Below are 26,264 nucleotides of genomic sequence, written 5' to 3' on the forward strand. Positions count from 1 at the left end.
TGACTTCCCCTGCCCTGAGAAGAGCACTTCAGAGCCTTGACAAGGACCCCCTTTCCTTCCGCACCCTAAAGAGAGAATGCTTTTCGGCCATTGGGGGTTCCCTACTAACTTTCGTACACAGAAAAACTGCGGGAGCTTGCAGCACTTTGCTTGTACTGTGCTGCTACGCTCTCCCAGCAGCACTTCCTCTCTCTCACTTCCTTCCTGTCAACTCACAGAGGGTGGGGCTCCTCCCCCTGTTTGGGGCTCCTCCCCCTGTTTGCACAGAATCAACACTGAGGATTGACAAGTGTACACAGCTCAGCTACATCTAGTGTTGCCACCTGTCCAGTTTTCACCGAGTCAGCCTGGTTTTTGGAAGGATTGTTCGGTTGCAAACTGCCTGTCCGGATTTCCAAATTAGGAAATCCTGACAGGACATTTGCGGTAAATGGCAAGGCGATCAGTCAATCCCACCCCTACAGCAATGACACCACCTCCTACATCACCCAGCCCGTCCCCTATGTCACCTGCTCTGCCCCCTACATGGAGTTGGTCAAACAGAAAGTTGGCATCTCTACCTACATCTGTATATTTGACTGTATATATGTGCCATAGTCCCTTGTACTATCCCAATGCTTTCAGGTTAAGAAATGCACCAAATCAAGAAATCAGTTCAGTATTAGGCCAAAATTCAGCTGTTTTCAGCAGGATTCGGCCAAATCCTTGTGCCTTGTCAAACCGAATCCATAAAATCATGTGACTTTTCATCACAAAACAAGGAAGTAAATTTTTTTTAGCTGCGCGCTGAGTGCGTAGATTTCTTTCTCCCTCCCCCTCACTGATTTGCATATGCAAATGAGGGTTCAGATTCGGCTGAGTTGGGGGTTCGGCCAAATCCAAAATAATGGATTCGGTGCATCACTAAATGCTAGAAAAATTAAACCCAATGGTTAGAGCAGCCACAGAGACTGCACAGCAGCAACATAACTGTGTACTTAACTGTATATGAATGTTATATCTGTCTATAAAATGTATTGTTTTAAGCCAAGTTTGGGTGACAAAACCACTTGTAAAGTTGTTGTACATTACATTAAATTATGAAATCACATTTGAAATGCGTGGTTCACTTTTAAGTTAACTTTTAGGGGCTGATTCACTAAGCTCGAGTGAAGGATTAGAAGTAAAAATACTTCGAATTTCGAAGTATTTTTTGGGTACTTCGACCATCGAATTGGTTAAATTCGTTCGAAGTCGAACGAAATCGAACGAATCGAACGAAAAATCGTTCGACTATTCGATGGTCGAAGTACTTCCCCTTTAAAAAAAACTTCGACCCCCTACTTCGGCAGCTAAAAGCTACCGAAGTCAATGTTAGCCTATGGGGAAGGTCCCCATAGGCTTGCCTGTGATTTTTTGATCGAAGGATTTTCCTTCGATCGTTGGATTAAAATCCTTCGAATCGTTCGATTCGAAGGATTTAATCGTTCGATCGAACGAAAAATCCTTCGATCGATCGATCGCAGGATCAGCGCTAAATCCTTCGACTTCGATATTCGAAGTCGAAGGATTTCAATCCGAGGGTCGAATTTCTAAGTATTTTTAACTTCGAAATTCGACCCTTAGTGAATCGGCCCCTTAGTATGTTATAAAATTACTAATTCTAAGCAACTTTTCAATTGTCCTTAATTTTTTTCTTTTTTATAGTTTTTAAATGATTTGCCTTTTTCTTCTGACTCTTTCCAGCTTTCAAATGGGGGTCACTGACCCCATCTAAAAAACAAATGCTCTGTGAGGCTACAAATGTATTATTATTGCTACTTTTTATTACTCATCTTTGTATGTGGGCACTCTCCAATTGATATTCCAGTCTCTTATTCAAATCAATGTATGGTTGCTAGGGTAACTTGGATCCTAACAAGCAGATGGTTGAAATAGCAAACTGGAGAGCTGCTGAATAAAAAGCTAAATAACTCCAAATTACGAAAAAGACACTTGTGAGTACATTATAGACAAATAGCAGTGGATCTTTTTCCCATTAAAAAGTTCAATGGACCAGAAGACACCTTTAGGATAAGATGTCTCAAAGGTGTTTTGAGACAATGGGGCACATTTACTAAAGGGTGAAAATTAAAATGTTGTGTAGTTTCATTAAAAATTGATGATTTCTCTCAACATCGTCAATATACTAAAAGGAGAATGCACAAAGTTTTGGAGAATTAACTTTGCAGTGGCGAAGCCAGGTTTGTTCTCCAGTAGAAATTCTCCAATTCACTAAGAGCACAAGAATGTATTTTCTCCAAGGAAAAATAGCTCCATGTTTAGGCTGGCGAACTTCAATAGGATAGAGCATCTACTTTTTAATCTCCATAAACATTGACCATAAAAATTCTCTAGGGAATTTTACCTACTGTTACTATGACCTACTTACTACTATTTTATGGGGAAAATATACTCACAGAAAATTTATGCTAGGAAAAAAATCACCACATTTCTCTTGAAAAAGTGAACTTAAGACTGTTAGTAAATATGAGTTATGGCTCTACCTACCATTCTTTGTCAGAACTGTCATATTCAAGCCATGTCACCATACATCATATAAGCACCCCAAATCATTAATAAGTAACAAAAAATGGAAGAACCTTTTTCTGGGAATTTCTGGTACAACACACTAGCGTGTGAACTAAAAACATGCAACCAATTATTAATAGTGTATGCCATTTGTTTTACTTTATTCTCTGAGTCATCTGCTCTACACATGGTGTTATCCACTGAATCTTTTTCTAGATGCATGAGAGCAAAAACATCTACAACTTCACCAGGCCACTTTTTTACACTCATATCCAAATGCAAACCGAGAGGAGCAACATTACATGAAGGTGTTATGCTATAGCTGTTCCTAGATTTTGTATACACATTATCATTATCCATGAGTGGTGTTAGCTCGATAACTTGAAGCAGGGCCGCCATCAGGGGGGCTCAGGGGGTACATTTGTAAGGGGCCTGGCTGTGCTGCACTTTTCGAATTAGCCGGGTCCCTCTTGGCAGCGACAAACTGCAGAAGTCCCATTGAGCCGAACACCCGAAGATCCACAGTCCCGAAGAGCCGAAGACCTGAAGCCACGATAAGTCCCAAAGACCACAAACAAAAGCCACAAACTGAGCCGAAGCTGTGAAAAGACCCGAAGTTGAAGGCCTGAAGCCGTGAAAAGGTAGCCTAAGGTATGTTAGGTATGTTCCACTGAATACCAATGTGTTTTTTTTTTTTTATTAAACCCCTGGCCACCAATGTCTTATTGAAATACTATATAGGCCCCTGACCACCTATGTTTTTTTTACCACCAACAATGTAGTACAGCAGTAAAGAGTGCAAGCCACATGACTGGGGCAGCTGGGAAACTGACAATATGTCCAGCCCCATGTCAGATTTCAAAACTAAATATAAAAAAAATTCTGTTTGCTCTTTTGAGAAATGGATTTCAGTGTAGAAGTCTGCTGGTGCAGCACTATTAACTGATGCATTTTGAAAAATACATTTTTTCCCATGACAGTATCCCTTTAATTACTATAGCTTATGACACCATGTAGATGTGTGTTATTAGATCATGCAGAATACAGTCATAAAAACTCAGCATAAACCCAATTGGAAATTAGTTATTAAACTCACAGATGCTCTTGGGGACTGCTTATCCATGGAATATAATCAGCTCAGAGACGACATTCAGAACTTCAGGCTGGACAATTGTCCTCTGGGGAACCAGGGCTACAACCGGGTCCTACTGCAGCTGTTTGGGTTCCTGGGCCATGGTAGGTGGAAAAAGGTATCTTCATATTAATGCCTTGTCTTCAAAGACTAATCATTTCCTGCTGTAGCTTTCTATAGGGCATACATCTTATTTCACCTAGGAACTCACAGACACATGTGTTGCTAAAGTATGAAGAACAAAAGTCACCGAAATTGAGCCATGTATATTACCATCTTGTTTAAACAAAGCATATACAGAAATAGAAGTGGGTTATCATATTCTAGGATAAGTTATTCTTTCCTACCATTCAGACCAATCTGACCAAACCCCAAGCCTGTTTCCACTCAGAACACATGATTCAGTCACATGGCAGAATGACACCCAGGTGGGACTGGCAGTCAAAATAGGCCCTGGCATTTCAAATACAGAGAGGCCCAAGCAGTCCTCAGCAGCCCAATAAATAGTGTCTGTCTATGGCATTTTACAGTAGCCCCTCTGGCATTTGCCAGAATCCACAGATTGCCAGTCTGGACAAGGGTGGTACACACTTGACAAGACAAAACCATTTAATTTACTAAGTAGGGGGTTGGTGGAAAGGAGCAGAAATTGGGTGCCATCCACTATGTTGTTTTGCACTTTGCTCCATACCTTGCACTCCTCTAAATTGCTTCAGGGCACAGCACTCTAAAATGGAGCAAAAAGTTCTGCAGCCCCCTGATCAGTTTGATTAGGGAAATAAGTCAGATGCACAACAAGCAAGGTGCAAAACAATTTCTTATTGAAAAACATGTACTTTATTATATGTAAAACTGTACAGATAGTTGATATCTAAAATACCTGTACCATAAAGCTTAATAAAAATGAATATGAACAAGGTGCCAGGGCCAGATGGCATACACCCCTGGGTTCTAAGAGAGCTTAGTTGAAGTCATAAAGTCATATCATGGGAGACGAACTTTCCGTGATTTGGAGCTTTCTGGATAATGGGTTTCCGGATAACGGATCCCATACCTGTAATTTTAGAAGTCAACTATTCTTTTTAGAAGAGATTGAAATGGGACATCTAATATTATTGATCATTGTCAATAAGTCATTTCCAAAAATGCTCCCTGTTTATGTCTTTATAAGATGTGAACTCTCATGGTTGAATTCACAAAACAGCAAAAAATGAAATAAAGTGAAATGGCGACAAAAATGTTTTTTACGAGTGACAATTTTTTACACGTGCAATATTTTTCTAGCTCCAAATTAAATTCGATTGGCATTTTTTCTTATGGTGACTTTTTTTGTCTCAGTGACATTTTTATCTTGCCGTCTTTTTTGTGACAGTTTTGCGAAAAAAATTGCAGTTGGCGAAATGTGGAATTTCGCTTAGAATCCATGGTTGGCGAAAAAATGTGCTCATCACTAGTCATGTTTTTTATAGGCTGGCACCTCCCTGCATGTATTATTTGGTCAATGGTCTCACAGACTGATCACACCCCACTGTTGCTTTTATAGGGGAGAGATTTCCATTACCAACACCTAAGAACAGATTAGGCAAATTTAGAGAAGAATTGCACACTTCCTTCATGTATTGAATATTGACTGTTTTGTTTCCTGTATCTGGTGAATTCAAATGTAAAAAAATTGTAATAAAACATTTAGAATGTAATGTGATTATAAAAAAGTGAATTATTGTTATATGAATATGTGACCTTTGGTAAGACAGAGCTGATAATAGTTATCACAAATAAATATAAAAGAGAAAAATGAAAGTGAAAGATTTAGAGACAAGAGAGAGACTGAGGAACAGTCACTGGAACAGGAGAAATATTCCTAATTCAGCAATGGAATATAACCAGCTCAGAGACGACATTCAGAACTTCAGGCTGGACCATTGTCCTCTGGGGAACCAGGGCTACAACCGGGTCCTACTGCAGCTGTTTGGGTATGTGGGGCACGGCAAGTCTGCCCTCATAAACTCACTCAAATATGTTCTGTATAGAGGATCATTTTCAGTTGAAGCTGAATCAGGGGTGACAACTCATGGTGGTTCTAACACTATGGAGAGAATTGTGGATAACAGAGGACTTGTATTCATGAATGACTATGAGATGAGCATGATTTATGCTCAGTTGGGTAAGTGAAGTGTTTTTTAACCAAAAAGTGAATCAGTAAATGTCAGAGGTGGAAAATGCAGGGCAAGGCAAGGCACAGATCTACATATTCTAGAAAAAAAGTCCCAAGGTCCAATTGTGTCCACAAATCCCAGCTGGCTCCTACTTGTATCCCTTCAAGTCCGAAATAACGATTTAAGCTGACCTAATACCTTCCCAAGAAACTCTGACCCTTGGGACTTTTTGTGCGGACGTTCTACACAGGGGGAGCTTCCAGTAGGACGATGCATAGATATGCTTTTTAAATAACCATTGCCATGTGAGTGCATTTTAATCTTTTATTTAAAAAAAATAAAGAGGTAATTTTACACGATTTGCTGCTGCATGTCATTCTACAGCGTATACAGGAGAAGTACTTCATGATCCTTTACATGCTTGTTGATACTTGATAGTTCACGTACCCACCTAAACAAGTCTTTCTAAGGAAAGTTTTTTAACATTTTGGTGGTGGTTAATACCAAATGAGGGTAATACTTATAAGGTGGAGATAATTGTTTTTATTGCACCCAAGAGGTGGCAACCTTGTAAAACAATATTACCCTATATTTTGTTTTGTCTGTCTCCTGTGCCTTTGGCGCTGGCTTTCCTTTTTTAGTGATTTTATTACAGATCTACATATGCTTAGGCACGTTTGCAGTTATCAGATGAGAAATTCTACCAAAAATTGACTTTTGATCCAACCATACAGTTTAGGAAAGAGTTTAATATGATTGTGAGGGATGCCCTGGACACTGGATTGAAGTCCTCCACTACCCCTATGATTTACCTACTATCTAAAGTGCACAAAAATACCCACAGACCATCAATAAGACCAATTGTATCAGGAATGGGCAGTTTGAATAAATAAACCAGTACACAGGTGGGTGTATAGAGGTACATAGGAGGGTACACAGGTTTGAGGTCAACCTCTCATCCTGTATTAGAGGCACGTTGGTCATGGTCATTGATGCAGAAGAGATGAATAATTATATTTCCCATAAAACAAGCCTCCTGGCAACTAGATAAAGACACACAGTGATTAGAATATAGATTACAAGGACATTATGATGGATTCACTTGGTCTCTGCCTTACCCATAATGAATTTGTCTTTAATGAGATTTTAACTGCAAACCCAGGAAGAAGCAGTGGGTGTTGCTTTTGCACCAACTCAAATTTGAACACAAATTTGATCATGGAGTGGCATCAGTATATAGCAACCCTTATAGTTTTACAATTTGTAATGATTAATTACTTTTTGCATTTATTGAGACTCTTAGCTTTAACATTAAAGAGAAGGAAAGTCCTTTACCACTTGGAGGTCTCAAATGTTAGGCACCCCAAGTGAATGTATTTACCTGAAACCCCGGGCTGGTGCTCCTATCAGCAGAAAACTGCACCGGCCTGGGGTTATACCAGTGAGCACCACGGAGCGATCCTCTTCCATTTTCTTCTTTCTTCAAATTTCCCGGAGCGGACGCATGTGCAGTAGAACGAAAAAGCCGACCTTTTAAATTTTAACTTTTCACTCTAATGCGCATGTGCATCATATCAGATAACCTATAGGAAGACACCTAATCCCTAAAACAAATTGATTAGGTTTTATTATGGTTCTGGTATGAACTCACAAAATTCACAGTTGGATGGCACAGGGGCAAATCCATGTATAAAAACCCAGAATTTACAGTAGGATGGCACAGGGGCAAATCCATATATAATACCCCAGAATTCACAGTAGGATGGCACAGACGCAAATCCATGTATAATACCCCCAGAATTCACAATAGGATGGCACAGGGGCAAATCCATGTATAATACCCCCAGAATTCACAGTAGGATGGCACAGGGGCAAATCCATGTATAATACCCCCAGAATTCACAGTAGGATGGCACAGGGGCAAATCCATGTATAATACCCCAGAATTCACAGTAGGATGGCACAGGTAAATTCAATGTATAATACCCCCAGAATTCATAGTAGGACGGCACAGTGCAATTCCATGTATAAATACCCCCAGAATTCATAGTAGGATGGCAATTCCATGTATAACACCTCAGCTGTTAAAATTCAGAGAATTGTTAGAGAAAGGGAAGAGAAACTGCTAAGATAAGGAAGTGCACCAAGTGGAAAACCACCAAGTAAAGAGTAATAAAGCTGGAGCTTTTTTTTTTATGTTTTTATTAGTAGATAAGAAAAAGAATACAATTGATAAATTAAGTAATAAAATCAATATCAAAAACAATAACATCAATAAAAGTAGCAATCCTGCCAGAATAAAAGAAAATCAATATAGCATATAATATTGTTTATATATTTAAATAATTTGTGTAAGTTCTATGGTCAACAAACATCACTCACCAAGGTGATCATTAAATACATTTAATGTGTAAAAATGCATTACAGAAGATACATACAAATTATCAAATAGTTAGCCAGTCAAATGCTCTATTGACAGCCTACCAAAATAATACAAAAATGTATGTATATATTAATATGCTGTATGACAGTCTATGTATGTCTATATTGTGTGAGAGTCCATGTGTTTCTGTAAAACTGCTTTTTGTCTAGGGATATATTCAAAAAACTGTGTATACACCTCCCCCCAGCCTACCCATAAGACATTCCATATATTTCCTGAAACCTAATCCTATTCCAGACTTAAAGGGCAACTAAAGTCTAAAATAGAATAATGTTAGAAATGCTGTATTATGTATACTAAATATAAACATGAACTTACTGCACCAGCAGCCTAATAAGACAAATGATTTATGCTTTCAAAGTTGGTGCAGGGGGCTGTCATCTTGTAACTTTGTTAGACATTTCTGCAATATCAAGACTCGCACATGCTCAGTGTGGTATGGGCTTCAGTTGGGAGGTTAAGCTTAGGGATCGTCATAAATTATCAAAACAGCACAAGTCAAATAATATCTGCCATAGAAGCCAATACAGCAAGACTGATTAATAATCATAATATAGAGACTGCACTGCATCTCTGGATACAAATCTCTACAGGGAATCCAACAATGCTGCTCGAGTTCTGGGAAGTAAGGTGGGGGGGCTCCCCCTGCCATTTGAAAGTATGATCGTTTACCTGCACAGCAGTTGGGGACCATCTGACAATTCCTATCAACAGCAGTAAAAGAAGGGGGAATTGCACTGCATACAGTCAGGTTTATGATAAAAACTGTAGACATCTTTTAATTAAAGTATATAGGAGATAGATTTCTTTTTCATTAAAGAAAGTAAAAATGGGATTTTATATTTTTGCCTTTACATGCCCTTTAAGGAACAATGGATGTTTGAATGGCAAGTCATGAGTGCACAAATGAAACATATTTTAACTTAATCAATACTGGAGTATAACATATTTTCCAATACCCAATATTTAACATATTGAAAAATTAATGTATGTCCAAAATTAAATGTTTAGTATATTAAACAATATATGAAAGATTGTCTTAATGAAATTAGATCTAGAATAAACTATTTAACTTTAAAAAGTAGGTTCATTTTTCTAGAAGGAAAATGCTAAGTAAATTTGTGGTTAGTAGTTATATTATTAAGGCTAGATCATAAAAAAAATAATAAATCATAGGAACTGTAAAGGAATATATTAATATTATCTCTATCTTCCTAGTCTAAGATATGTAAATACATTTTCCACTTGGAAGTTAGTTTTTGTTGTGTCTTCATTTTATCAAAACTAAGGTTCATTGATAAACAGACTTCGAAGTTCTGATAGAACCTCCTTAACAGAAGGTGTCATGGACTTTATCCAATTTTTGAAGATAATTCTACGTGCAGCGGCCAAAGTCAATGTGATAAAAGTAGATATATTTGAAATGCTCCACTCTTTAGTATTCCTTTTTAAGATTTTAAAATCCATATCAGTAACATCACCAAAAAGGGCTGTTTTTGGAGAAAGTGAAATATGAGATTTTTTATTTTATCTCTTTCAAATAACTTTTTATTAATGGGCAATCCCATATCAAATGAAAAGTGATCAGAGAGGAAGAGTCACGTTTTGGGCATATGTTGAGATAACTGCAATTTTTTATGGAAAATGGAAAGCTTTATAAGCCAAGTGAATTAGCTTGTAATTTTGTTCTCTCCAAATTTCCGAGGAAATTAACTTGTCAAAATAATTGCATTAACCAAGAAGTCTGTAGAGATATCCTGTTGCATTTTTTGCTGTGGGTTCCATGAGATGAGATGCTAGGTCATTGTTATTATTTCATAAATTCATCTGGATAAATCTGACTCTTTTATCTGGTGGAGAGCAAGAGAAGTTATTATGTTAAATTATGTTAAGGAGGAGTTATAAGAATAAAGAGAGTCATTTGGTCTTAATTCATTAAACCAATGGACCAATTGTATATAATTGCATTTTTATTTACCTGGAATCAGAAATTTGGACATAAAGGGGCACATTTACTAAGGGTTGAATATCGAGGGCTAATTAACCCTCGATATTCGACCCTCGAAGTAAAATCCTTCAACTTCGAATATTGAAGTCGAAGGATTTACCGCAAATACTTTGATCGAACGATCGAAGGAAAAATCGTTAGATCGATTAAATCCTTCGAATCGAACGTTTCGAAGGATTTTAATCCATCGATCGAAGGATTTTCCTTCGATCAGAAAAAGCTTAGCAAACTTATGGGGAAGGTCCCCATAGGCTAACATTGTAGCTCGGTAGGTTTAAAGTGTTGAAGTAGGTAGTCAAAGTTTTTTTTAAAGAGACAGTACTTCGACTATCGAATGGTCGAATAGTCGAACGATTTTTAGTTCGAATCGTTCGAATCAAAGTCGTAGTCGAAGGTCGAAGTAGCCTATTGGATGGTTGAAGTACCCAAAAAAAACTTTGAAGTTTTTTTACTTCGAATCCTTCACTCGAGCTTAGTAAATGTGCCCCAAAGTCTTCCCAAAATAATATTTTCTTTGAAATAGGAGATATGATGTCTCGTAGAAGTCATGTCCTTTAATTTTTCAGGAAGATGAAAAAGGTGGTGAATATGAACTCGGGAGACTCAGATTTTTTATTACTGGTAGGTATGAAATGGGTTGACAGTTGAACTTATATAGTTTATGAATAATTCCCCATACGGAAAAAGTATCTCTGTAGATAAATATCTTTGTGAGATTCTGTATATAATTCGACTGAAGAGTTGGTGTATTTACCAGTATTACCAATCCATTCCAGAATATAATGAGTAATATCTGATAAATTAAATGCTCTATAATCCCGTACTCCTAGTCCTCCATATTTTTTTTAACTTTTCCGTTTTTGGATGGCTATTTTTGGTGGTTTTCTTTTCCATATGAACCATGAGAGTGAAGATTACCAAAATATCTTTGTGAGATTCTGTATATAATCGATTGAAGAGTTGGTATATTTTCCAGTATTACGAATCCATTCCAGAATATAACGAGAAATAGCTGATTAGTTAAATGCTATATAATCCGGTACTCCTAGTCCTCTGTATTTTTTTGAGCTTTTCCATTTTTGGAGGGCTATTTTAGGTGGATTTCTTTTCCATAGGAACCGTGAGAGTGAAGATTCTACAGTCTTAATGTCCTTGTGTTTTAGCATTAGAGGAAGATTAATAAGAGGATAGATGAATTTAGGAAATGCTATCATTTTATAAAGGGCAATTCCCCCTTTTAGATTTAGGACTGCATTTATCCATTTGTCACAGAATTGGGTGATCATTTTTATTATTGGTGGGATATTTAATGCATATAATCTATGTAGGTCTACAGGTAAGAGAAGACCCAAGTATTTTATATAAGTTTGTCTCTTAACTATTCCTAAGTTTTTTTAATATTTATTTTAAATCCCGATATTGCGGTGAAATCTTGGACTATGGATCTGATAAGAGGTTCCAGAGATAGGTTAAAAAGGAGTGAAGAAAGAGGGCAACCCTGTCTGGTTCCTCTCTTCAGGTGGATCGATTCAGACATTTCACCTGCTGCAATTATCTTCTTTGCCGGGGAAGAATACAATAGTTTTATAAGGTCAATAAAGGGTCCTTGAAATCCAAAAGCACAAGGAGAGTCATTCAGGTGATTCCAGCTAATTTTATCGAACGCTCTCTCCGCATCAATGCCAACTAAAGTAGTTGGTATTTTTTTTTTTTTGCTTTAGATGTATATATAACGCTAATTATGAGTAGTATTTGTTTTGAATGATATACAGTATATGTTTCTTTATGTTTTTTTCTTAGTTGTAAACATTTTGTAAAAGCAGATTTGAAAGTAATTTCACCTCTTGTGAATGCTTTCCATGTGTCCCAATGGAGAATTGGGTTGTCTTTGTGATTGACATTGTCATGTAAAAAAATATCCTATTAATCTTTTAGCATTTTTTGGAACTCTAGTTTTGAAGCCAGAAATAAAGGAAAAATCCAAGGAATGTAAGATCTAGGGACTGAGTGAGTTGTAAGAATAATGTTGATTGGAGTGTGGCCTGAATATGAAAAATTTCCTATATTGGCCTCTTGTATATGTTTTAAGAGATTTGTGGAAGTTAGAATATAGTCTATTCTTGTGGTTGAGCTATGGGAATGTGAGTAGAAGGTAAAGTCTCTTTCCCGAAGATTGAAGATCTTGTCATTAAAATTAGCTAGCTCAAGAAAATCTGAAAGAAGTTTGGATTTTTTATGAGTTGATTTTAAACTCATATTACATTTATCTAGTATCCACATATGAGACTCATTGAAATCACCCCCCTACAACTAAATTGTGAGGGTTAAGGGAGCAAATTGTGTGGGTCATTTCCAAATAGAATTCCACTTTATCATCATTAGGGACGTATATAAAGCAGATATTCCATCGCAGGTTGTCGATGAGCATCTCTACATGTGCATATCTACCCTTGTTATCTATTTTCTTATTTAACAAGTGGTAATTTAAATTTTTATGTAATAAGACTGAAACTCCTTCCTTTTTCTTAATGGTTGGGGAGTGGAAAGATTCTCCTATCTAGGAGGAACATAACTTCTGGTTATGGTCATTATTTAAGTGGGTTTCTTGTAGTAGACCAATATCTGCTTTCAATTTTTCTAATTCCTGTAAAAAAAAATGTACATTTCACCGGAGAGTTCATTCCATTAACATTCCAGGATACCATTTTAAACGCATCCATAGATCTTAATAAAAAGTATTAAGAAATAAATAGGTTCATTTATGCATAAACAAGCCTTGCAAAAAATAATCTTAGTGGTACAGAACAGTACAAAGGAAAAACTATAATACATATATAAAATAAACAAAACATAAACATATAATGTAATACAAAGTACATATAACATTGTAAATAAAATTCACTAAACTGAGTGACAATTGCTTATTTAGTAAGTTATATCAAAGACTCTTTTTTCCTAGAGAGGTTAGAGAATAGCTAAATAGACTCTTGTAACAAATCTAACCTATAGAGGCTTAACCTACCTCCTCATTAAATGGAATATGTCAATTAATGGTGAAAATATAGATAATGAATATAAATAGTTTTCTAGAAGACCTCTTAAGTGTCCATCTTAGATGAATTGGAAGGGGAGATCCTTGGAGTGTGTGGAGAGCTAGAGCGCTGGTTAGAAGAGTGCTTTATATATCTCTTTTTGAATTGAGTTACTTCTGGAGATATGAGATTCAGAGGACATATCTGAATTGGATGCTCTCTTAGAGGAACCTTCATTTTTTTGTGAAGCTGAAAAATTATCTAAAAAATTATCAGGATGATTTTTTGGACCAGTTTGAGATTCTAGCCTGGAAATGAATTTCTCTCCATCTCTGTAGTCTTCAAATGAGTGTGTCTCTGTGGGTAGGAACACTTTTAGGATTGCTGGAGAAAGCAATGCAAATTTGATTTTGAGTTGAAACAGCATTTGGCAGGCTTTGTTGAAATTTTGTCTTTTTTTTTTTTTTTTGATAAAACGGGGTAAAAGCCTTGAAAGACCAGTACTTTATGGTTTTCTATAAGCATATTTCTACATTTTTTAAAGGCTTTCAAAATTTTGTTTTTATCGCTGTAGTCTAGAAATCTCACCAATACTGTTCTTGGTTTATGTCTATTTATCTCTGTATTTGAGCCAACTCTGTGAGCTCTTTCTATTTTCAGTACTGGAATCTCTTTCTGTAACCCCAAGCCTTGGGTATACATTGAGATAATGGTATTAAGGACTGTTGTTTGTCATTTTCAGGTATGCCAATAAAGCGTAAATTATTTCATCTGGACCTGTTTTCCAAGTCTTCATTTTTGTTTTCTTTTTTTTTGTTTTTTTTCCCAGGAACATTAGTTTATTGTTTAATGAGAAGGCTTTGTCTTCTAAAGAAGAAACCAATTCCTCCATCTCAGAAATGCTATCATTTTGTGAGGAAAGTTGTGCTGCTAGATAGACTATGTATGTCTGCTTGGATTCTATTAATTGCTTTATCCAAGGCTGCTTCAATTGGGGGGTTAATAAGGTTGGCTACTTCTGTAACCTAATGTTTAGGTCGGTGGGCGTGTTATGAAGAGGGAGGGTGTTACCGTCAATGTTAGCAAAATGTCGCTAGCGTTAGTCACTTCGTCCTTTAGTGAATCTGCCCCAATAACGTGTGTTACTAAATATAATGGTTTCAATCACATACACAGGGCCAGTGATATCACCATGTTGTGTGAACCCAGATTAGGCAAAATTAGAGAAGAATTGCGAACTTCTTTCATATATTGAATATTGAATGTTTTGTTTCCTGTATCTGGTGAATTCAAATCTAAAAAAAGTGTAATAAAACATTTAAAATGTAATGTGATGATAAAAAAAGTGAATTATTGTTATATGAATATGTGACCTTTGGTAAGACAGAGCTGATAATAGTTATCACAAATAAATATAAAAGAGAAAAATGAAAGTGAAAGATTTAGAGACAAGAGATACACCGAGGAACAGTCACTGGAACAGGAGAGAGATTCCTAATTCAGCAATGGAATATAACCAGCTCAGAGACGACATTCAGAACTTCAGTCTGGACAATTGTCCTCTGGGGAACCAGGGCTACAACCGGGTCCTACTGCAGCTGTTTGGGTATATGGGGCACGGCAAGTCTGCCCTCATAAACTCACTCAAATATGTTCTGTATAGAGGATCATTTTCAGTTGAAGCTGAATCAGGGGTGACAACTCATGGTGGTTCTTACACTATGGAGAGAAGAGTCTACACACTCACACCCACCATCACAGTTGTGGATAACAGAGGACTTGTATTCATGAATGACTATGAGATGAGCATGATTTATGCTCAGTTGGGTAAGTGAAGTGTTACGTAAAAAGTTATCCCAAAAATTGTACCATTGTGACAGTTTTTACACAGTTTATATAAATATGGCCCCATTATTTATAGATATCAAGTCATAAGCTGGTCTGAGTCAAATTGACTATGCTAACTTGAACTGGGGAATCCTTTGCCTGTATAATCTTACTATATTTGGAAAACTGCAACTTATTCTGTAACCCTCTTTATTTTTCAAGTGTAAAGGAAACTTCTTTTCAACCCTCTTCCCCTTTTTCCCAGGGAAGGGGCACACCCCAAGTGAAAATTTAAATTAAATGGCCAAAACTGTGAAATTCGACTAGGGAATTGTTAAACTTCGATTTTCAAACTGTATCATACACTGGCCCTTTAAGAACTCGAATTCGACTATTCGCCACCTTAAACCTGCTGAATTGCTGTTTTAGCCTATAGAAGATGTCCTGGGATCAATTTGGAGTTGTTTGCAGCCTTCTTGACATTTGAGTTTTTTTCTGAGAAAAAACTTGAATCGATTTCAATTCAAATTTGATTTGAGTTTGTGGGTCTATCCTATTCACCCATTAAAAAAAAAAATTCAGATTGGTCGAATTTTGAGTTCATCCTTTGCTTGTTAACTCTATCTTACTGTATATGTAGAACTGCAACTTATTCTGTAACCCTCTTTATTTTTCGAGTGTAGAGGAAACTTCTTTTCAACTCTCTTCCCCTTTTTTCCAGGGAAGGGGCACACCCTTTAACCCTTATGTTTTTTTTAGGTGGAGGAGTAACATCCATTAACCTTAATACTATAATTTTTATGGAGAGGTAATTATAACTTTAACTTCTCCTTTTTTAAGTTAAGTGGAGACAATATATAGCCTGTGAGATCCAAAACAGACACTTTCTTCACTTTCAGACAATTTATAAATACACAGGGGGTGACCATTTCAGAATACAAAACATAAATCATAAAAATAAATCCTGTCCACTGGGTAGAGGTAAGTTCCCCCACTAGACTAGTATTTGTGGGCTACCAGTAACAAAACACATGGATTGGGGTCAGTCATAAAGCTTACACTTAGGAGCAGATTTATTAAGGGTCCAAGTGAAAATTCTAATTTGTAAAAAATTTTATTGCCAAAACTGTGAAATTCGACTAGGGAATTGTTAAAATTCGATTTTCAAAATTGATCATGCACTGGCCCTTTAAGAACTCAAATTCGACTATTCGCTGCCTTAAACCTGCTGAATTGCTGTTGTAGCCTATGGATGTCCTGGGATCAATTTGGAGTTGTTTGCAGCCTTGTTGACATTTGAGGTTTTTTCGGCGAAAAAACTTGAATCGAACTCGGTTTGAATTTGATTCGAGTTTGCAGGTCGATCCTATTCACCCGAAAGAAATTTGATTTTTTTAAAAAAATTTTTTGATTGATCGAATTTTGAGTTCATGGTAGTTTAAAAAAACTCCCATGAACTCAAAATTCGACCCTTGACAAATCTGCCCCTTACTGTTCACAGGAATGCTTGTGAGGATTATTTCTTAACTTCCAGGTAACTTCATGCCCCTTAATGAGAAAGTGGAATGGAAAGACAGTTATGAAGACTTCATGTACAAGCTCGAGGATTCTGAGTTGGATCCAAATTACACAGACTTTATAGTTCCAGTCTTTGTTTATAAGTAAGTAATTATTTTATTCAGGCTTCAGCTCAGCTCCTTTAGTCTCATTGCACATTGGCACCCAGGTGGGAGTCACTTAGTGGGAAACGAATACATTCGCAAAGAGAACAAATTCGCAAATAACAAATTCACTTGCCGAATGTAATATTCTTCTTTAGGCTTTTATTGCGTTGTGAATCTTAATTGCCAAGCTTTAGTGATTTGCGAATTTGCGCCGTTTCGCTTCGCTGGAAAATTTGCGGCGTCTCGTTTTTGACGCCGGCGAATTTTCACCAGTGTTTCGCGACTTTATTCATAATAGTGCTGCACTGAATATTGGGATTCAGTCTTAACTACATTTACTGTTAAACCGCGCACAGCATTGTGGGGATTGATGATAATGGGGGGCCGATTCACTAACTTCGATTGATTGATTCGAAGGTAAAAAACTTTAAATGTCGAAGTTTTTTTGGGCTACTTCGACCATCGAATGGGCTACTTTGACTACGACTACGTATCGAAGGATTCGTAGTAAAAATCGTTCGACTATTCGACCATTCGATAGTCGAAGTACTGTCTCTTTAAGAAAAAACTTCGACCCCCTAGTTCGCCATCTAAAAGCTACCGAACTCAATGTTAGCCTATGGGGAAGGTCCCTATAGGCTTGGCTAACTTTTTTTGATCGAAAGATATTCCTTCGATCGTTGGATTTAAATCCTTCAAATCAAACGATTCGAAGGATTTAATCGTTCGATCGAAGGAATTATCCTTCGATCGAACTATCTGCGCTAAATCCTTCGACTTTAATTCCTAGTCGAATATCGAGGGTTAATTGACACTCGATATTCGACCCTTAGTGAATCGGCCCCTAGGTGTTTCATTATTACTTTGTTTTTGAATTGCTTTACTGATTCTTGTTGGACACCTGCTCCTTACACACTACTGTATATAAATTCATCATTTACTTCCTTCTATAAATCCACTGTTGCTGTGTCATTTTAAATATCACCTTAGGGAGCAAATACAACTTTTCCCCTGATATTTATCTTGTACTTACAGGGTGCAGACCAAATTGCCAGAGCAAGAGATGTCACAAATTAAAGCATTTTGTAAAATCTGCCGAGACATGACAGGTAAATATCAGTTACATGCAGTGTAGAGACATCATGTAATGACAATGGTACTAATATTATTACTGTGACATGTGACATGGTAGAATAAAGGTAGAAATACACTGGCGTTTTTTACATCCGATAGCTTTATTTGTCCATTGCTGCACGGATAATTCTTAAGCTGGCCATAGACGCAAAGATCCGATTTTCGGACCGTGTGTGGAGAGTCCCGACATTTTTCATCCGGTCGTTTGGTCGATGGGACAGGTTAGAAAATTTCTGTCGGCTGCCGCTAATATCTCTGCGTGTATCGCCGATCGTACGATTTTCAGAGGAAGACTGTCACTAACTTTGGTTGGACTTAACTTTTGTAAGATTGCTGTCAGGGGCAGAATATCGGCTGATCTGTTCTTTTACTACTTTATTTGATCTGAATGATTAGCGGCAGGTCGGGAGATGGGGAAGTCCGATCGTTTGAGGATTCACGGATATTTGCGTCTATGGCCAGCTTAACTCTTGAAACAATTAAAAAAAAGTCAGTTCCCATCCAGCCAAAGCCCCAGTTACTGCAATGTCTTGCATTCTTCTTATTCATCTGTTGTATAAAGGAGCACTTATGACCTGCAGTAGAAAATGCCTAAAATGCAGATAAAACTGTGCACTTAAATGCTATCAGCAAAACAACTTGCACTCATTCTGGTCCTTACTGTTCTATGCATTATACATTTGTATATTCGTATAGTGTGTGAGATAAACAGTAGATTTTGCAATTTACAACAGGTAAATGGATGTAACATTGCGGTTCCAAGGGATGAAATGATTTATTAAGATTATTCAGCCCAGAGACAGCAAATGATACAAAGATGTATTAAACTGTGCCCACAGGATATATTGTATAGGGAACAGCCTTCACAAGTCTCTTCCTTGACCTTCCTTAGTATTCTTCACTCTCTGTGAGAACTACCTAAGATATACAGTTGTAGTCTCACTGAGGGATGTGTTCTGATTGGCTAATTAACACGTTAATCAAGTATGAGAATCTTGTTCTTTCAGTCAAACAGGTAATTTCCTTAGATTTGTTTGTTTGTGAGGTCTGATTAGCCTCACCTGAAGTTAAAGGGGATCTATGGTCAAAAATGTAAATCCCCTTTGGCTTTGACGAGTTATTATAAGCGTTTTTCCAATAGCGGTTAATTATTTTACTGTTAATTACTGACTACAAGCTGCTCTATAGACTTGGGCGTGAGCTGCAGCTGCATCAGAGAAAAAAGCACTGGGAATTTCCAAAAGGACTGTAAATGCAAATTTTCATTTGCTTGTCGGGTTTAACTTGCCCAAGTTTGGGAACGAATATTTTTCTTTAAAAGCAAGGCTGTTACTATTTTGCTTTTTTGCAACCTCAGAAGTTATGCACTCGCCTTTCATGTCTAAGCTGCTATGTCAAATAAATTCAACACAAAGTTCAGTTGGAAACCCTGTGCACTGTATGTTAACTGTGTGAAAGGATTTGCTGCTACTACCTAAAGAGCGATTCCAGTGTCGGACTGGGACACCAGGGACCCACCCAAAAATCTTAGACCAGGGGCCATCTCAGTACTGTTATTCCTCCTCTCCACACTCAACCTCTCCTAGTCACTTTTCTTTACATACTATTATCTATTATTCCATCTATTTAGCCCAGGCATGTCCAAAGTCAGGCCCGGGGGCCAATTGCGACCCATTTTCAAATTTAAACCGGCCCTCAGCCTCCGTCAAGAAATTAATAATAATGTGGCCCGCCAGCACAGTGCAATCAGGAATCACGTAGCCGTAGCGTAATATTTGGGCACATTAGTGAAATGATCTGCCACTTGGTCTATACTGCTGCCTGTGAGCTGAAGGTGTTAGTAATAGACACGTACTGGCACATAGTGATGCACCGCTCTCACATACTTCTTTAGGGCTGAAGGTGTCAATAGACGTACTCACGTGCCAGTACAGTAAACTAAAGACGTATGCGAGATCGGTGCATCACTATGTGCCAGTACGTGTCTATTACTAACACCTTCAGCTCACAGGCAGCAGTATAGACAATCATTTCACTAATCATGTGCCCAAAGATTACTGCTGCGGCTACGCGATTCCTTGTTTAAATGAGGTGTTGAGCATAAGTCCAAACATACTCCACTTCTCCACTGCCTAAACCCCGTGTACGTGTCCAACTCCAGGAGTGAATGATCCTGATTACAAGCTAGCTTCCTCGGAATGGATGTCAGGCTGAATGGTCGTCCCTCACACATTTTCACCTCACCAAATCTGGCCCTCGTTGCAAAAAGTTTGGACATCCCTGATTTAGCCTCTTTGTTTTCATAGAAATAGGGAATGGCCATGAAATAGGCCAAATGTTTAGCAACAGGAGGGACCACTGACACCTGGGCCAACCGGGAGTTTTCCTGGTATCCCGGTGGGCCAGTCCGACACTGAGCGATTTCCCTACAATATATATATATATTTTTTTTTTTTACAAAAATTTATGGAGACAGAAAGAAAGAGTCTACAATAGATGAAAACTTAGACAAACCTAACTTCTGTGCTGCTGATATATAACTACTGTATGCTTCTGCCTAGCCAAACCATCTTATCCTCCATCCATATTTATGTCTTTTACTGTTTTAGGTGTTTTCCCAATCATTGTCCTCACACACAAAACAAGTGAGAATTATTTTGAAGTTGAAAAGAAGTTTAGATGTTTGGGTGCAGAGGTGGTTGTGGCAGTGGAGAATTACTCCAATGAGGATCAGCTACAGACACTGGGGAGAAATACAGATTTCCTTACACTCCTCAAACATGCCGTGGATAATGTCATGTTCCGGATGGAGCACCCAAGAAAACCAAAGGAAGACCGTATACAGAGAAAGAAATTCCTAAATACATATGTCCATGATACTGATGTAACTAATAAGATCAATGAGATTAAAAGAAAGGAAGAGGAGGCTACAAGACTGGCTGAGGTAAGAATGAAACAAGAAGAGGCTAGAAGACTGGCTGAGGCAAGAATGGAACAAGAAGAGGCTACAAGACTGGCTGAAGCAACAATGGAACAAGAAGAGGCTACAAGACTGGCTGAGGCAACAATCGAACAAGAAGAATGTGATCCAGCTAGTAGCAGCAATAAAAAGAAAACATGCACAACTCAATGACATGTTACAATTTAATTTACTATTTACTACTTAAGAAGTATATTAACCCCGCCTACATTCAGTGATTATTTAAATCAATTATATATTGCTATAAAGTGGACCAATTGATTTCCCTTGGATCCGGTTTACTTATGTTGCTCGATTGTATTATTACCCTTATAACTTATTGGTATCTGTGTGCAAAAAAGGACGTAATAAATGATTAAAAATAAATTAACGATGTTGAAGTTTTAATTGATTAACCTCTGTACCGTATATATAATAAATCAATTATTTTATAAGTGCCATGTGCTTATCTCGCTCATAATTCATTTTGCTCCATAATTAAAGTCATTAACTTCTATGTGATGAATTCAATCAAAAGTATAATAAAGTGCTAGTGCTTCACACAGTGATCATTTCTAAGGTGCCAGTTCAGTGCTGACATCAATTCACACCTCCCACCATCAACTAAGTTCCCTATTAAACAACCTTAACCCGCAACAATGTTTCACTTTGATCCAATTATTTTCCGGTCCACTCACAAATTCAACATGTTAATAATTAGTAAAGGACTTGGAAAAGGAATAATTATAGAGGTGGAGCTGTCCCGGTTTGTCCTATCTGGTATCTTTCTATATGAGGACACCACACCTGGGACACCACAAGAGGAAGAAGACAGAGCGCATAGGACTGTGGTCTCATTTTTTACCTTGCCTATCTGTTATTTGCTATCTTCCCTATAAAAAACACAAATCCAATGCGTCTTGAAGAGAGAGAATTCAAGAGAATGTAATTGCTTGTTATAGATTAAAAGCTTTTCCACTCCTGTATTTGTATTAAAAGTCAATCCGGCTAAAATTTTAAATAAAAAAATAGGGTAAAATGCCACTAACGTACTGTAGGGATGTGTAAAATAGCCACCCCTAGTATTATTGTCAGACAGTCCCTCAGTGTTATAGACACCTAACTGGGTCCTAAAATACAGTTAGGAGGGGTACTGTTTGCTCTTTCTGCTCTAAGCTATGCCCCTTGCTGCTTCTCACAGTGACCAGCAGATGGCACTGTGCTGGGATATAAAAGGCTCTGAAGCCATGCTTTCAGTGTCCATTTTGTGCTGGCTCTGACCTGAACAGGCAGGTAGAGCCCTGTGGAACCTAGACAGGTCAGGTCTAGTAAGAATAGGCTACTCACCATTATAGGTTACTCTAGGAGTAACAGACAGACAGGTTATTTATCTGAGCAGCTCAAGGCTCCAATGAGGAGAGTCAGAGGGATTAAGATCCCGGGTACAAATAGCCCAGAAGTAGGGACTAAGTGTATAGGAACAGGGTAGATAGATTCCCCTCAGGTTCCACTTAGGGAAAAGGCTGAAAGCTGGGTGTACCTTTATTGCTGCTGAGCACGTCCTCTTGACTGTGGGGACTAATACTGACCAAATGAGTATTGCCTATTCAATGTGATGCCAAATCCTGTCATGCTCTATTGTATACTCCACTGAGGATTGTGTATGTTCAATAAATAAGTTCATGTTTAAGTTATAAGAACCACTGGCGCCCAATTATTATACCCTGAATCCAGTTACAGTTACACTACACCCTGCCTCCACACCGTTGTGAGGGCTCACTCCCTAAGATTATAGGTCTCATCCGGAGCACATTTATTGGGAGTGGAGCTCAATAGTGGTGTACAACAGACACAATTTTGCAAATGTGCTTTATCGAGGTACCTCATAGGTACATTAGTAAATGTGGGAGGTGGAGAATACAGGGTCAGGCAACATGGGAGGAGGCACAGATCTACACATGCAGTAGGTAAATGTCTAATGTTATTAATCTCTAAATTAACGGAGGCTGATATTGAGTTCCTCAGAAAAGGGGTTGGGCTCTGTTCTATCCTATAGGACTAATCTCAGATATGGTTTATACGCTAGGCTCCTTCTCACAACAGACAATGCTCCATTCCCCATATTGCTTTACACACTTCTGTATTGCTCAGTTCAGTGAATTGGAGTCTTGGCAGAAGAAGACTAATTACTGCAACAGTTTCAATGGTACATAGAATGAAAACTAGAAATTTACAAAAAAAGAGTTGGGCGCAACCACTAAACATTTTAACTATTTAATTTAACTATCTGGTGGGAGTGCAATCAGGAGGCACGGATCTACATATGCTTAGGCACTTATGCAGCTATCAGATGAGAAATGCTACCAAAAATTGACTTTCGATCCAACCATATAGTTTAGAAAAGCGCATAATATGATTGTGAGGGATGCCCTGGACACTGGTCTTATCATACATGAAATTCAAAGGGTTGTGTCCACTACTCCTATATTTTACCTACTACCTAAAGTGCACAACAATACCCACAGACCACCAATTTTGTCAGTAATGGGCAGTTTGAGTAAATAAACCAGTTTCTTGATAGGAGTATACACGGGTTTGTGGTCAACCTCCCATCCTGTATTAGAGGCACAGGGGAGGCTGGTAGTCATGTTGGTTATGATGCAGAAGAGTTGAATAATTATATTTCCCATAAAACAAGCCTCCTGGAAACTAGATACAGACACACAGTGATTAGGATATGGATTACAAGGACTTGGTCTCTGCCTTACCCACAATGAATCTGTCTTTAATGAAAGATTTTAACTACAAACCCAGGAAGAAGCAGTGGGTGTTGCTTTTGCACCAACTCAAATTTGAACACAAATTTGCTCATGGGGTGGCAAATAGTGTGTTCAACATTTGATACTGGAGTATCTGCATCGGTATATAGTAACCTTTATCGTTTTACAGTTGGTAATGATTAATTACTTTTTGAATTTATTGAGACTTTAACATTAAATAAACACACACTTAAAGCCCAGCCAGGATGATTTCTTGGGTTTATTTATAAGCAGGAAGACATTGGTAGTGATCTCTTCCTAAAACCAATGGCCGCTAACTAGATTTTCTTTTACAGTAGCCATCATTGTAAGGCTGTAAAGTGTGGTATACCCACTGGAGAATTCCTTCATTCGCGAAGTAATTGTTCAGATAGTACAGTTTTCAAAAAGAGAAGATTTACTGTATTTGTGCCTATTCCAATAAGTGGACAGAAATCAAAGGAATCGGCATCAGATCAGATAACCTATCAGAAGGCACCTAATCCCTAAAACAAATTGATCAGGTTTGATTATGATTCTGGTATAAACCCATTCAGCAATCAGACACGAGACCTTGTGGTAAATGCAAACTGGACAGATTTAATAAAAGATGTAAAATCAAACAATATTTTAGTCTTAATACTTAAGGGGTAGTGGACCTTGTGCTATGTACCTGCAAAAAATGTGTGCAAAGTGTTGTAAGCCACTAGTGATGGGCGAATTTGCGACGTTTCGCCGAAAAATTTGCGAATTTCCTGCGAGATTCGTGAAATGGCGAAAAATCCGCGAAACGCCCAAATTTTTGCAGGCGTGTCGCGACTTTTTTCGCCGACGGTGAATCGCGCAAATTCGCCGCAAATTTGTGCCTGGTGAATAAATTCGCCCATCACTTAAAGCCACGGCTAATGTACAATAAATGATGACAAGGAGCTTACATCAATACGCAGACACTGTTTTGAGTGGCATGATGGTGCTCTTTAAAAAAAGGCAATCTCTAGAAATATCTTAACATTTTAACAAGTGTTTTAAGGTGTTGGTAGGAGCTTGTAATTCTTTTACAAGCCAATATTTCCTTGTAAAATCTCCAGACCTGCATAACTCTATTTCTTCTTTCTAATTTTCCAAGGTGCTTTGGGTTTGTGGTTTTTCAGGTTATACAGTTCTTTATTAAGAGATAGGGAATGTACTCACAAGACCACCGCCATTGATGTCCTGACATTCTCCTACTCTTTGTGGTATCTCCAGAACTATTGAGTTGGCAGATACTCTGGGAATCCTCCACCTTCTGAAAAATTAATTTTCCGTACCCTATTTCCTCATGATCAATGGAGGGGGTCAAGTGTGGTGTTTTTTTGTTTAATATAAATAATCGCTCAAGTCACTTATTAGTTGCAATGAATTGTAACTGAGGGGTGTGAAACCCCGCAGGTTGGCCATGATAATTATCACTAGTCACTTTAATATTAATTGATAAATTAGCATTTTTTTGTGTTGCAAAGTTTTAAGAAGTGATTCGATTTCTATTCACTTTATTTATAGCATATGTTACTTTAAGAACTAAAAAAAAAACGGTTACGTGTAGCTATAGTTAAAGTATCTTTATCAGGCCCTTAATCCGGGAAGTGAAAATATCAAAGTAAGAAGACGCACACCCTTGAACGAAAATACGAGGTGCTAATCCATAGGAGGCTCAGTTGGGTTAGTGAACAGTGTTTGCCTTTTGTTAATAATTAGTAAAGGACTTGGAAAAGGAATAATTATAGAGGTGGAGCTGTCCCGGTTTGTCCTATCTGGTATCTTTCTATATGAGGACACCACACCTGGGACACCACAAGAGGAAGAAGACAGAGCGCATAGGACTGTGGTCTCATTTTTTACCTTGCCTATCTGTTATTTGCTATCTTCCCTATAAAAAACACAAATCCAATGCGTCTTGAAGAGAGAGAATTCAAGAGAATGTAATTGCTTGTTATAGATTAAAAGCTTTTCCACTCCTGTATTTGTATTAAAAGTCAATCCGGCTAAAATTTTAAATAAAAAAATAGGGTAAAATGCCACTAACGTACTGTAGGGATGTGTAAAATAGCCACCCCTAGTATTATTGTCAGACAGTCCCTCAGTGTTATAGACACCTAACTGGGTCCTAAAATACAGTTAGGAGGGGTACTGTTTGCTCTTTCTGCTCTAAGCTATGCCCCTTGCTGCTTCTCACAGTGACCAGCAGATGGCACTGTGCTGGGATATAAAAGGCTCTGAAGCCATGCTTTCAGTGTCCATTTTGTGCTGGCTCTGACCTGAACAGGCAGGTAGAGCCCTGTGGAACCTAGACAGGTCAGGTCTAGTAAGAATAGGCTACTCACCATTATAGGTTACTCTAGGAGTAACAGACAGACAGGTTATTTATCTGAGCAGCTCAAGGCTCCAATGAGGAGAGTCAGAGGGATTAAGATCCCGGGTACAAATAGCCCAGAAGTAGGGACTAAGTGTATAGGAACAGGGTAGATAGATTCCCCTCAGGTTCCACTTAGGGAAAAGGCTGAAAGCTGGGTGTACCTTTATTG

General features: G+C 37.9%; 1 protein-coding gene across 1 annotated transcript; it reads left to right on the plus strand.

Annotated features, from left to right (window-relative positions):
* Positions 1-14,743: 14,743 nt before the first annotated feature.
* Positions 14,744-21,452, plus strand: LOC121398145. Its single transcript, XM_041576805.1, has 4 exons — positions 14,744-15,148; positions 16,683-16,809; positions 17,848-17,921; positions 20,556-21,452. Exons 1-4 carry the CDS (start codon positions 14,749-14,751, stop codon positions 21,077-21,079), a joined length of 1,125 nt encoding a protein of 374 aa, XP_041432739.1. The 5' UTR covers positions 14,744-14,748; the 3' UTR covers positions 21,080-21,452.
* The last annotated feature ends 4,812 nt before the right edge of the window (positions 21,453-26,264 follow it).

This window comes from Xenopus laevis, chromosome 9_10L, assembly GCF_017654675.1.
Source record: "Xenopus laevis strain J_2021 chromosome 9_10L, Xenopus_laevis_v10.1, whole genome shotgun sequence".
NCBI classification, from domain to species: domain Eukaryota; kingdom Metazoa; phylum Chordata; class Amphibia; order Anura; family Pipidae; genus Xenopus; species Xenopus laevis.

What these genes read in the sequence shown, in the direction of transcription:
- LOC121398145 (XM_041576805.1), top strand. Translation starts at nt 14,749, where the DNA reads ATGAAAGTGAAAGATTTAGAGACAAGAGATACACCGAGGAACAGTCAC. An exon ending in CATGATTTATGCTCAGTTGG is followed by an intron (nt 15,149 to 16,682) that starts GTAAGTGAAGTG and finishes CTTAACTTCCAG; the next exon opens with GTAACTTCATGCCCCTTAAT. An exon ending in GTTCCAGTCTTTGTTTATAA is followed by an intron (nt 16,810 to 17,847) that starts GTAAGTAATTAT and finishes TTGTACTTACAG; the next exon opens with GGTGCAGACCAAATTGCCAG.